This window comes from Mustela lutreola, chromosome 8 (assembly GCF_030435805.1).
Source record: "Mustela lutreola isolate mMusLut2 chromosome 8, mMusLut2.pri, whole genome shotgun sequence".
Classification (NCBI taxonomy): domain Eukaryota; kingdom Metazoa; phylum Chordata; class Mammalia; order Carnivora; family Mustelidae; genus Mustela; species Mustela lutreola.
Genome location: NC_081297.1, coordinates 94,803,868 through 94,816,642, shown reverse-complemented (window position 1 = coordinate 94,816,642; position 12,775 = coordinate 94,803,868). Strand labels below are relative to the sequence as shown.

Below are 12,775 nucleotides of genomic sequence, written 5' to 3'. Positions count from 1 at the left end.
AGCTTCTCAGTGTTGGTTCTTCCTGTGGTGCTAGGAAATATCCAAGCTGTCGCCCTGCGGGACATTTTTGTTCAGGCCCAAAATCGAGACAGCTTACCACCTTCTCTGCAGATAGAAGAGCCGGAATGGGAGAAGCGAAGATCCATCAACCTGTCTGAGCTCATTGACATTTACAGGTAGGGCAGATATCTGACCTTGTCGCAGTTCAATCTCCTGAGATCTTACGAGCCATGGAGTCTCCGCGTTTGAATTGGGCGTGAATAAGGGGCCAGAGAGGTCTGTGGGGGAAAGAGCGCTAGCCTTCATATACCATCTTCCTATCTGGTGAGGTAGATACGTTCTTTTCTTGGGAACATAAGGTGTTGGTGATCATGATTTGTGATCACTCTACACACAGACTGAAAAGAAGGAGATCTGTTTAGCGTTCTGAGTCAGAGCAGGGCAGGCTGAGATGGGGAGACCGCTAGGCAGGGAGAGAGATTTATGTAAAAAAAAACCTGCTTGTAAACTGGGCAGAAGTATCTGCCCTACTCCTTTTCTGTTTTTCTCTTAGTTGAAGAATCGTTTTGACAGGAGCAAGACTAGCATCCATGAAATCTTATTTTTTATTCTTGTTTATTTCTTAATCAAAAGCATGTCCTTTGTCACATGTGGTGGATTTTACCCATTTAACCCCAGGCCGGGGTAGTGATTGTCTTCATTCTCTTCTGTCAGAAGTTTCAGATCATCTTCTAGCATTTTCTCAGGCACTAGCACATTGTTTCAGTAAGAATTGGGCAGGTATTAAATGGAATGGTCCCAGTTGTTCAGAAAAAGAAATAATTCAATGCAGTGTAGACCATGGGTTCCTGTCCAAGTTCAGTGACAATCTCAGGCCTCCTGTCCGGGTCTCCATCTGCTTTCTGTGTCATTATCTTTGGCTCTGTTAACCTCCCCCAGAGTATCCAACGTGAGAGATCTGGCCTTGTGGCCCTTCTCCTAGGAGTTCCTTTTGAACTGGCATGAATTTTCCAGGGATTCTTGCTTTCTAAAATGAGATTCGACTGGAACGACACAGTGCCTCCCTCGTAAGATAATGGTGGGAGGTGAATACAAGAGTATAGAGAAACACGTACCCCGAGAGAAAGAGCCCCAACTTGTGGCTCCAGAATCTCATCCAAGCCAGAGACTAACCATTGGGTCTTGTTTAATTCAGTGATGGTGTTGAGCTACTGCAGATGGTGAAGGCACCTGATTCCAACTGCAGCAACCTCCTGATTACAACCAGACAAGGCCTCATCCTGCTGCGGGGGCAAAATCTTACACCTTCCTGGACACTGAGCCTGCAAGGCCTGCACAGGTTTGCCGTATGCTCCTCCTAATGTAGTTTTGATCTGCTTTCCCGTGTTTAAAAGTTGCCCAGAACAATTGCTGGATACCTGGGGTGGTACGGAAGAGGGAGAAAGAAGTCCTTGTTTTCCTCTCCTTCTGCTTTACTACTGAGCGCTTAACTTTGTTCTCATTTGCAGCCAGCCTACTCCTGGGTATTTCACCGATGATCAGACCTTGGACTTCCTTCTCCAGATACAGGATGGAGTTGGGATGAAAAAGGTAAAACTTTGGGACTCAGATCAATGAAAACATCTAGAAAGTCTATTTGTTGTGTCCAGCCGTATGCTAGGTACTGTGAGAAATAGGAACCTAACATATGGTCCCTTCCTTCAGAGAACTCAAAGAGTAGCTGAAAACTCACAAGCTAGTGCTGAGATCTCTAGCATTGGAAGCTTTTCCAGTTAACCCCCTTCCAGTATGTGAATTTCCTCTTCTGAATTCTTACAGTTAGGCAGTAAGAACCTTCTGAAGTCTCTCGGTGGGGAAAGGCAGGCATAAATAAACTTAGTACTTCGGTACCTAGTTTCCTAAGCTCTCAGAGAAGGCGGGATATCTGGGGTAGCTGGGTTATTATGGAGGACTTATTAAGGGAGGGAAAGATGAGCAGGACCTCGAAAGTTGAATTATATTTATATGAGGAGGGGTGGATGGGAAGGCCTGTCGGGTCAGGACCACCAATGCCTGAGGCCCAGAGACAGAATGGTATGGCACGTTCCAGGGACACTGAGGAGGTCTTTCTGATTTTACATGAGGTTGTATATTGTGAAGATACAATGATTGGATAGGCAGTTTTCATTCTCTCTCTCTTTTTTAAGGATTTATTTATTTTAGAAGGAGAGAGTGTGTGTACACATGCATGAGCAGGGGGAAGGGCAGAAGGAGAGGGGGTGGGAGAATCTCAAGCAAACTACATGCCCAGCACGGAGTGGACGCAGGGCTCGATCTCACGACCCTGAGATCATGACCTGCACTGAAATCAAGAGTTGGATGCTTAAATGACTGAGTCATCCAGGCGCCCTCAGTTTTCATTCTTATTATAGGGAGAATTAAGGTTTTGAAATTTTTTTTTTATAATTAACCTAGCTTTTGTGTTTTCCTTCACTCTAAAATATATATTTATATATTGCACACTGTTCCCTGGGAGCCAACTCAACAGTTAATCATCGCCTCTAAGGTCCACCAAGTTCTGCTCCAGATGCACAGATAATGTCTCTGGAGATACAGAGTTAATGAACACAAGACCCTGGTCCTATGCAGCTCCTAGTCTCTGGGGTGTGCGTATGCACATGGCTCTGCCACGCCACGGCGCGTGCTAGGTGGAGGTCCGCACAATGCCATGGAGGCGCAGGGAGCAGACAGAAGGAAGGGAGTCAAGAGGTGCTCTGTGTTGGTTGCGGGCTAGATGTTCACATCCTGAAAGCAGAGAAGTGGTTCACTGGATTGATATGTAAGGAGGAGCCAAGGGGCATTTCCACCACAGAGCTCTGAGTGAGCTCAGCTGATGGAAGGCCCTGGAAAGCAGGGCGGCAGCGTTTAGGTGAAAGTACTGGGGGCACTGGGGTCATTTGATCCTGAGTGGAGGACAGAGCTGATGATAAAGGCATCACTTCAGGGAGAGTCTTCCAGCAGTGCTGTGTAGGAAAGAAACAATGTCCAACTGTGTTTCAAAATAATTTCAGGTAGAGATTGGAATTTTCATTGGCATTCCTGGCAGGATTAAGGGAGAAGGGTATACATAGCTTGATTAAGAGCTGAGCTGCTGGGGCTTTAGACCTGGAATTTAATCTTGGCTCCACTACTTTCCAGTGGCCTCGGGCAAGTTACATAACCTCACCTAACTGCAGATTCTACGTCTATAAAGTGGGGGTTGTGATAGCACCTGGCTTCATAGTGTTATCATGACAGGAAAATAATGCATGTGACTGGATCCAGTTTTTTAGTGTGGTGTCTCAACACTTTTGTCCCGAGACTACCAGAGGGAATCTGGAAGTGTTGGCTCGGGGCGGGGGTGGGGGTTAGCTGTTTCCCCAGGCAGTGCGGCAGAGTCCGGGCAGGGATGCAGAAGGGTGGGCCTGAGGGGCTGAAGAGTAGGAAAGTGATTGTTGATGGGGGTGCAGTCCTTCCACTCACCGAAGAACAGACACTGAGGACCGGGGCTGGGGCTGGGTGGGGAGTTTCTTATGGATTTGGACCAAGGAGAGGCTCTAAAACTGTGAGGTATGAGGTATTTGGGGTGAGAAGGAGATATATGTGCAGCCAGGGATTAGGAGCTCAGACCCCTTCATTATCCTGTGAGAGATGCAGCTGAGGAATGTATTTTCTCCTAGTTGATTTGCCTGTCTCGATGTGCTGTCTTAACTTTAAGACCAACCTAGGGCTGAGCTCTGTATGCGTGACGCCCAGGAGTCAAACCTGTAAAGCTTGGAGCACAGCGCGTAGCACGGGCATCCACTTGGTCACTGTCTCCTCCGTGGGCGCTGCGGTGGTGGGAGGGAAGGAGCCGGCAGGAGGTGCTGCTGTGGGCGTCTGGTGACAGCACCTCCCCTCTAAAGGGCTGCTGTTTCTGGATGAGGACCGTCACAGACACTGAGCACTCTTGAGCTCCCTCCTGTCCCCGAGCTGCCTTCTCTCACTTGCAGAATGACAGGCTGATTGGGTGATTTCTAATGTCCCCTTCCCGCTTGAGAATTCAGCAGACCTTTAAACTCTGCTAAGTGGGGACAAGGGCTGTGGAAAACTAGGTCTGGTCCCGAGTCACTGTTTAATGCTTTCCGAATGCCTAGCTTGTTCATGTGGACTAAGCTCAACCTGTTAATATACATGAGTTTTCATTCTCTTGTGTGTTTCCTCGGCCTGCTGCCTTTTTTGGGGGAGTAGGGGGGGGCAGGAGAAGAGAGAGAATCTTGAGGAGGCTCCACGCCTGCTGCAGAGCCTGATGTGGGGCTCCATCTCAGATCACGACCTGAGCCGAGATCAGGAGCTGGTCACGGAACTGACTGAGCCCCCCGGGCGCCGCAGCCTGCTTCCTTTCTGAAGGTGGGCTGTCCTCACTGTCTCCTCTTTTGCAGATGGTGGTGGTGGATGGGGACTCAGGCTCCATTCCCTGGAGTTACAGTGCTCCCTGTCACCTGAAAGAGACACCAACCACCTCAGCAGTGACTGCAGACCAGAAGTCTGTCTTCCTCTTTTGGGCTGAAGGGACGTCAGCTGCATCTCCCAGTTCTGTGAGTGAGCCTGGGGGGTGTGGGATGGGGGGCCTTTCGTCACTCAGTGAGATGACAGCTGCTCTGCGGGGCTGACTGGGTCTGGAAGGTTTAGTGGAGCAGCCACGCTTCTAGGTGGGTGTGGGTAAAACATAGCAGCACCCGATGGGCAGGGCTAGAACCTGCTCCCTCCTGAGCTCTGCTTGTCCTGGCCTTGCCTTTCAGCTGCAGTCAAGGGAAAGCTGATAGCAGCCCCTGGCTGCTGGCTGCCAACAGTGGGAGGCTAGATAAGGCATAGGTCCTCTCAAGATGCTAGGTCCAAAATTCCAGATGATTCACATGTTCTGTAGTCAAAGAGAAGTAACGGTGACTGGTCTGGAGGGGGCAGAGGAGGGTTCATGTGGGTGAGGCTAGGCTTCGAGGTGAATAAACTGAGTCTGCAAAAATGGCATGGGCCAGGAAGTTGGAGAAAATATCGTTGAAGCTGAGATTGAGGGTTTGTCTGGGGGAATTACAGGGGAGAAGGTCCGAAGCCCAGAAGGCAGATTTTCCAAAGTCTTTATTTATTTGTCAGAGAGAGCACAAGCAGGGGCAGTGGCAGACAGAAAGAGAAGCAGGCTCCCTGCTGAGCAGGGAGCCTTATGCAGGGCTCCATCCCAGCACCCTGGGATCATGACCTGAGCTGAAGGCCTATGGTTAGCCCACTGAGCCGCTCAGGCGCCCCTCAATAAAGCCTATCTTGACCAGCACCTGCTCTGTGCCAGGCACCATGTTCTCCATAGGGACCTAAGGATAGACTAGAAACCGTGGTGCTGCTCTCTCAGAGAAGGTCCACAGATGCTGGGGGGGACCCAGAAGGACGAAGAATCCTGAATTCATCGACTATGCACTCTTGGACAAGCCATCTAACTTTTCTGAGCCTCATGCTCTTTATCCATCAATGAAGATGCTAATATAGTCCCTCATTTTGAGGATCAGATTTACTCAAAATCTAGATTATGGTTGTAACTCTGCCCTGCCCTAACATGTGCCCACGACAGTTTACCTGACATTTTAACTTCCTGGTTTCCTCATTTAATAAAGCGAGGGGATTAGAACAGGTGACTCTCCAATGTAAGTGTCTGTAAATAACCCCAAAACAAACGTGTGGTACAGATGCTGTAATAGAAGCACAAATAAGAGATTTAGCTAGAAGCACAAAGGGAGGGCAGCTGGGGAGCTTTCTCTAAAAGAGGTGGCCTTCAGATGTGATCTAAGGATGAGGATTGTTTTCAGTCGTGGAAATGGGCTCCAGAGGATTGTTAGACGCCTAAGGGGGACGTAGGGTTAGATGGAGCAAAGATGCCAGTCAGACATTCCTGAAGCTTGGCTGGCCAGGTGAATAACGGTAGGAAGAGGCTGGAAAAGGCAGATTTGGGTTAAGTGGTGTAAGACCTTGGCTTTCAGGCTGAGGAATTTGGGTTCCATTCCCTTGACGTTGAGAAGGGAGTTTGGCTCTTTGCTTGTCATGTGGACGGAGTCAGAAGTCTGTCCTGTCAGGTGTGGGACTCTGAGGGTCCGGGAAATGCCCTCTTTTGCTGCGCAGCACGTCGGGGCAGTGCAGCTGCAGCCGTCCTGCCTGTGCTCCTCCTCCGTTCATGTGCTTCTTATGCTAAGAATACAGGATTCCTGTTTCCTCCACTAGTGCGGCCAAGGGTAGTCCCGGGGTGGGGGAGGCACACAAGGAGCTCAGTAGAGCAATCATTTACTGACCTGTACGTGGTCTTTCACACGCATGCGTGTGAGCCGAACGTCACCCCTGCACAGAGGTCAGGCTGGCAAGGGCAGTTCTTGTGTGCATTTCTTCTGCTGTGGGGACTTGGGGGGCTGCCACTTGGAATTGGAATTTTTGTTTTATAATTAATGATTTTCTTCTGTCTGGGCAATGCTCTGCTTATTTTAGAAACTGAGATTTTTGTGATTTTAGCTTGGTATTTGTAATTGGCTTCAATATCCAATGAGAAGAGGTGTCTTTTCATGTATACATTTTGTTTCCACAAAACCCCTTTTCATTGGAGGGCTGTCACATGTGGGAATGAGAGTTAACTACGTTCTTCCCTTTTGCTTCTCACTGTCAGGATGTCATCCCCGGAACTGGGCCACCCAGCCTTCACCACCTATACCTCCTGCATCCAGCATTCCCCTCTATTCTTCTGGATCTGGCCAATGCCACAGGCACAGTGACGGCTTCAGAGGGTAATGTGATGTGACAGTGGGGGCTGTGTGCACAGATGAGGGGAGACAGTGTACTGGCTGAGTGTGTGAAGATCCTGCTGTCTCAGTGAGGGAGGGACACGTGTCGTCAAACAGCAGCAGGGGGTGGGGGAGTTGAGCCGCTCCCAGGCTTCCTCAGGGCTGTGGCCGGAGTGCCCCTCTGGGAGGAGCAGCAGGCTCTCAGGCTAAGGACCCAGCCCTCCGAATAGGCTGAAAGCTGAGGGCAAGTGTGGCCCATCTCAGAGGTCCTCAGGTGGATGTGGTTCACGCAGCGTCATTCAGCAGACGCTCGCTGAGCATCATCTGTGTGTCGGGCATGGTGCTGGTGCTGGGAGTACAAGTAAGACTAGACTCTTGACCCTCTAGGAGCTGAGGATTTAGAATTACCTGTGAGGGGGGCGCCTGGGTGGCTCAGTTGGTTAAGCAGCTGCCTTCGGCTCAGGTCATGATCCCAGTGTCCTGGGATCGAGTCCCGCATCGGGCTCCTTGCTCCGCAGGGAGCCTGCTTCTCCCTCTGACTCTGCCTTCCACTCTGCCTGTGCTCGCTTTCGCTCGCGCTCTCTCTCTGACAAATAAATAAATAAAATCTTTAAAAAAAAAAAAAAAAGAATTACCTGTGAGGAAAATGGTGGGGGTAGCATGTTGTGTCTAGGACATTGGTGTAGGATCAGTGGAGACTTTCTTCTGACTAGCGCAGGTAAACATGCCCCTTGCATAGAAGTGGCTGCCAAGAGAAAAATTAAGGGAAAAAGAAAAATCGCACAGAATCTGACCACTTGTTACCCTGTTAACATTTTGGAAGTAGTCTTCAATTTTATGTATGTATATAAATAATACCATATAGCAAAATCTGGATCAAATATCATTAGAGACCAGTAATTCAGGCAGTCAGAACCCTGGAAACTCAGCCACTGCGACCTCCTGGTCTTGAAGTGTCTGATGGGCTCTTCCTCAGAGATCCTTTTCCTCACTCTGAACTGAGGGAGTGTGCAGTTCTTGTTGTGGCGGGGGAGGGGAGGGTGGAGGGTATGGGGTGAGGTAAACCAGATGGGCCACTTCTCCTTTGTCTTTCCGTATTTTCTTGCCATTCAGAGGCTTGCTCTCCATGTACAAACTCATTTGCCTGGAAGTTAAAATGTGCTGTGACTCTCAGTTTGTTGGGATACATTAGGAAGAATACTTCACAAGGAATTTGCAAGAACCCCTGCCCCCTGGCTTTGTGTGTGGTGGGGAGCAGGGTCAGGGAGGTGGCATTCTACAGAATCCTGTGGTGGGATCTAAATGAGTTGATGGGTTGTTGTTGTTGTTGATTTTAAGATTTATTTGTTTGACAGAGAAAGACACAGCGAGAGAGGGAATACAAGCAGGGGTAGTGGGAGAGGGAGAAGCAGGCTTCCCGCTGGGCAGGGAGCTTGATGTGGGGCTTGAATCCAGGGCCCTAAAATCATGAGCTGAAGGCAGGTGCCCCTGAGTTGTTTTTCAGTATTAGTGAAAAACATTATTCAGTGAACATTAAATAGTAGTAATTAGGAATCGAGACCCTTTTTAGTACAACAGCTGTTTTAAGGATAAGGCAAAATAAGAGCTGGTGAAGCAGATAGCATCTGCGACCGTGTACTGACAGTCCAGGAATTCTCCAGAGTTCTAGTTTGCTGTTCTCACTTTGCTATCAAATTGTCACCACAGTTGGCATATCCTCGTTTCCTGATTTGGGGCTTTCTTAGAAGCAGCTTCAGAAAAGGAAGGGTCTAAAGACCAAGAGGAATGAATGTGCTGCATTGCTGGCATCCTGTCGTCCCCCACTGTGCACCCACTGTCTAGCCCAGTGCTGGCATTTAATAAGTGTTCAGTAAACTTTGTGGACAAATTAATGAAGGGGTAAATGAATGAATGAATCTAGTTGCAGAATCAAGCCACTCCCCTGCTGCAGAAGTATTCTGTCCTCGTTAATCGCTCTTGTTTTTGTCCTCCTCAGTTGGAATTAACGACCTCTGGAAAGATGCCTTTTATGTTACCAGGACAACAGGGCCAAGCTCCGAAGGCCATCTGGCACCCCTGGTGGTCAGCAAGCTTAGTCTACGGTGGGCGCTGATGGAAGGCCAGGTGGTCCAACTTGAGGACACCACCCCCAAAATTGGCCGTGGGGAGCTGCGAAGATTCCTCTCTAGAATAAAGTTTGTTGATCCTCCCCACCAGGTGAATCTCTTCTGGTTTATTTGATTACCAGTAAGGGTTTGGGGCAAATGCTACGAAATCCAACTTTGTTCTCGAGAAAGTAGATGGGAGTAGGAGCCCTCTTGATTAGCCGGGTGTCAAGAACCAGCTGTTCGAGAGCAGCTCTGTTTTCTTAAGGTGCATTATGACCATTCAGAAATGGTACTCAGTTGTTTTTAGCTGGCAATGGTACTATCCCCTTAGGGGACACTTGGAAATGTGGGGTCATGGTGTCTATTGTCTCAGTGACTGAGGGGGTGGGCACGACCAGTATTTTCTGGGTAGAGGCTGGCGAGGCTAACAGCATGCCACACTTGGAGCAGTTATGTATCCAAAGAATTATCTGGCTGCTACCCTCACAGCCCTCAAATACTATGGTCTAGTTCAATGTTCAAGAGTTTATCATGGAAAAAAACAAGGTTTCTGGATCTTTCTGGAAGGACTTATGAACTTTCCGGGTTAAACAGAAGGACAGAAGAGTAGAGAAATAGCTTGGGTTTCCTCCATTGCTCTGTCATGAAAGGAATGAAAGTCGCTGACACCTGCACTTTTTCCCCTAGATGTAGTCTCATGGAATCTTCCGTTTCAGAAGAAGTGAACAGAGTGGTACCATCTCTCTCCCAGCAGTGTCAAGTCAGTTCTTTGGAGAGAAGGAAGACTTCACCTCATTTTACCACCTCTGTGCGATTGTCACAAAGCACTTTGGAGGGCACGTTGGAGTTCTCTGATGACGGCACGATCCATTGGGCTGGGGTTATCTGACCTCTAACTTTTCAGTCCCTGCATTAACCCCCTCCTCTAGGCACTCCAGGGATAGTTTGGAAATGTGAATCTTATGGTTTATTTTTTGTGTGTCTAATTTATAAACTCCTGCTGGGAAATCCCAGTGAAGTTCTTCCCTGGAACATTTTGTTTTGCGTTATGCCACATGTGTGTATGCATTGGTGTGATGATGAATTAGTTTCTCGATCTGTTCTAAGCTCCAGGGACCGAGTTCCTTGTCCTTCTGAAGTACACCTGGTTTGTTTGGTTGTCTTGAGATTTCCAGTGTCCTGCCTCTGATCAGGATCACTGGTCCTTGCCTTCCATGTTCTCTCATCGCCTGTACCTGGGCTTCTTCCCACCCTAGCGGCAGGGAGACAAGACAGTGGGAGGCTGAGGGAGCTGTCCTCGCATTTGCAGCTTTTATCTTCAGTAGCCTTCCACCTCACAAACTTTCCATTTCTGCACACTTGGTGACCATAGCTACCACCACATTCCTGTCGGAAGGGGAGCAAGAGCAGTGCGTAGTTCATGAGCGGCCTCTGATGGAGTCTGTGTGGTATCATGTGGTCTGGATTGGCCTGCTGGTCCTGACCTTTTCCCTGCTAACTTCCGAAGTGCTGGGTGTGTGTGTGTGTGTGTGTGTGTGTGTGTGTGTGTGTGTATGTACGTGTGTATGCGCGCTGTCCTAGGTCTGTGAAGTCAGGAACGACTCAGCAGGCAGCCTAATCCCTGCCATAACTCCATTCTGTTCTCTTAGCATCTCCTAGGGGCCATCCTCTGTACTGCCTCTCATTTGCCCGCTTATTCAGAGATAGTTTTGCTTTGCTTGCATGAGAGCAAAGCTGTTCCTGGGTTTTTATCCTTGACTCCCACATGCAACCATTTTGCCTGCACATCTCCTTCCTTGTAGAGCCTTTGAAACACTGTATTTTGAGAAAACTTGTGTAAATACTCTTTTATAATTGGTTAAGTTCTTTAGAATTATCACCAGTGCTTACTTCTCCCTTCTTCCATAAATATTACTTAAGTTCTTTTCTAAACTTCTAGGTCATTGTTTATATAGCAGAAAGTCCCACATTAGCTGGTGGAGAACTACTTTTCTTTTTGAATAATTTTGATAGGTCATACCCGAGTGCAACTCAGGTTCTGTCTTACTTGAGCCTGTATCTTTTTAGCTTGTATTAATAAAGGGAGTCGAGACAAATTTATAGAGATGACAGAAATTTAGGGATCTCGGACTTGAAGGGATGTGTATTATTTGCCCAGTGGTAGGCATTATGACATAACAGAAGGTTAGTACCAATATCAGGTTGGCCTGCCAGGTTTCTGGGCACCCCCTTGACTTAGGGCCCTGAAAGGAAATTTAATTTCAACACTTTGGGAAGCTTTGTGAACTTGGGGGAACAATGAGAGGATATCCAAGAGGATAGGGATGATTCTAGATTGACTTCTAGAGTTTGAATCTGGGTAGAAGATTCTAGGATCTTGTTTAGCCTACTAGAGGATTCTGAGGACTAATTTATAGTTGACTGAATAGCTAAAACTTGACTTGTGGTTCTGTGGCCTGGGCTGAGCCATCTATTTCTTACCTTGTTCTTCACCATGTTGAGGCTTTCTGGGAAAGCCATTTTGGGTAGAGGAGCAAAATGCCAAGTCGCTTACTGAGGGCCTGATTTGAGGGTATCCTTTTGGGTAGAAGATGGTGTTTATGCGGGGTGAGTCCCAGAAATAAGAGGAAGCTAGAAGAGCATCAGTCCCTAAATTCTTCATGGTGTGTTTACAAACTGTTGTCTTAACTATGATAAGTTTGAATCCATTTTTGCTAGACACAGGACAGGCTCTACAGCCAGGGCAGGTTGGAGTGGTGGCAGAGGATTGCAGAAGCTTCACGTGACCAGCATGGGTGTTAGCTGGTCAGGTGTGTCCTGACACTCCCTTCTCCTTGGAGGCACCCACCCTACCGGACCTCTAAGATAGGAAGCGCTCCTCCCTTCTCCCACTCCAGCAAGGCCCCTGTGACTGCCTCTTAGGGATAGCCGTGATTTGTGCGGGTATAAGGACCTTCCTTCTCCCAAGCTCTCCTCCTTGCTATCCGGGTAGCTCCTTCCACCCTAGACAGCATCCTCCCCTCCCCCAGATGCTCTCCACTCCCCCTCCCTGTCGGGTATGCTGACACCAACCCCCTTGAATGTGAATTGCTGCTTTTATTGCCCATACTACAGACAAGCCAGCTGGTATATTGTCAGGAAGCACTATTTAAAATGTGAATTGTTGCAGAACAAATAAATACTATATAGGAAACATACTTGTGTGTCATTCTCGTTCTTTTTAGCCATCGGGTTGTTGGTTTTCCCTTGATGGAAAAGAGGAAGGAGGTGTGAGTGAGTGAGTTGGGGATCCGGAGAGGAGTGTATGTTCATTGGGGAAGTGTCCCTTTCCATAAATACCCCAGGAATAACTCCAGTGGACCATTTCTGGAAGTGGACCTGTCCCTGCATGCTGTCCCTACATGTCCCTGCATACACTTCTCATGTATTCTAGCTTCCTGGTGGCTTCTACGATAATATTTAAACTTTCATTGGGTCCCTACTATGTGAGTGCAGGACCCTGTAATACTGTAATAGGCAGTGTCGAGGGCATCTGTCCTACGTGTCTAAGCTCCCAGGAGGGCCTTTATCTTCCATTCTGTGCCTTCCGGGAAGGCTGAGCCCAGTAAACGACTGTTTGAGTAGCCTACCTGCACCTCCAAATCCCAGAGAGGGGGCAGATGGATAAGCCCCTTAGGGGCAGGAACTGGATTTTACTTCTGTCTGCTGAGCCCCAAACCTGGCACATAGCAAGCAATCAGTGAAGGAGAGGGGGTGATTCCAAGCATGGGAGATAGGGAGATGCTGAAATGAGACAAGGAAAGGGAAAAGCTGGGAAGGAAGAGGGGGGCAGCAGCATCCGCACACGCACCCCTTAGCTCC

The 12,775-nt window shown here is 48.4% G+C and overlaps 1 protein-coding gene across 1 annotated transcript in view; it reads left to right on the top strand.

Moving 5' to 3' along the window:
* Nucleotides 1-12,111, top strand: part of FAM234B (family with sequence similarity 234 member B) — a 33,759-nt gene extending 21,648 nt beyond the window's left edge. Inside the window, exons 7-13 of the mRNA XM_059186011.1 lie at nucleotides 35-176; nucleotides 1,196-1,339; nucleotides 1,509-1,590; nucleotides 4,440-4,595; nucleotides 6,692-6,809; nucleotides 8,803-9,023; nucleotides 9,602-12,111. Of these exons, the coding sequence (XP_059041994.1) occupies nucleotides 35-176; nucleotides 1,196-1,339; nucleotides 1,509-1,590; nucleotides 4,440-4,595; nucleotides 6,692-6,809; nucleotides 8,803-9,023; nucleotides 9,602-9,607 (869 nt within the window). The 3' untranslated portion in view covers nucleotides 9,608-12,111. The remainder of the gene's footprint in view (nucleotides 1-34; nucleotides 177-1,195; nucleotides 1,340-1,508; nucleotides 1,591-4,439; nucleotides 4,596-6,691; nucleotides 6,810-8,802; nucleotides 9,024-9,601) is intronic.
* The last annotated feature ends 664 nt before the right edge of the window (nucleotides 12,112-12,775 follow it).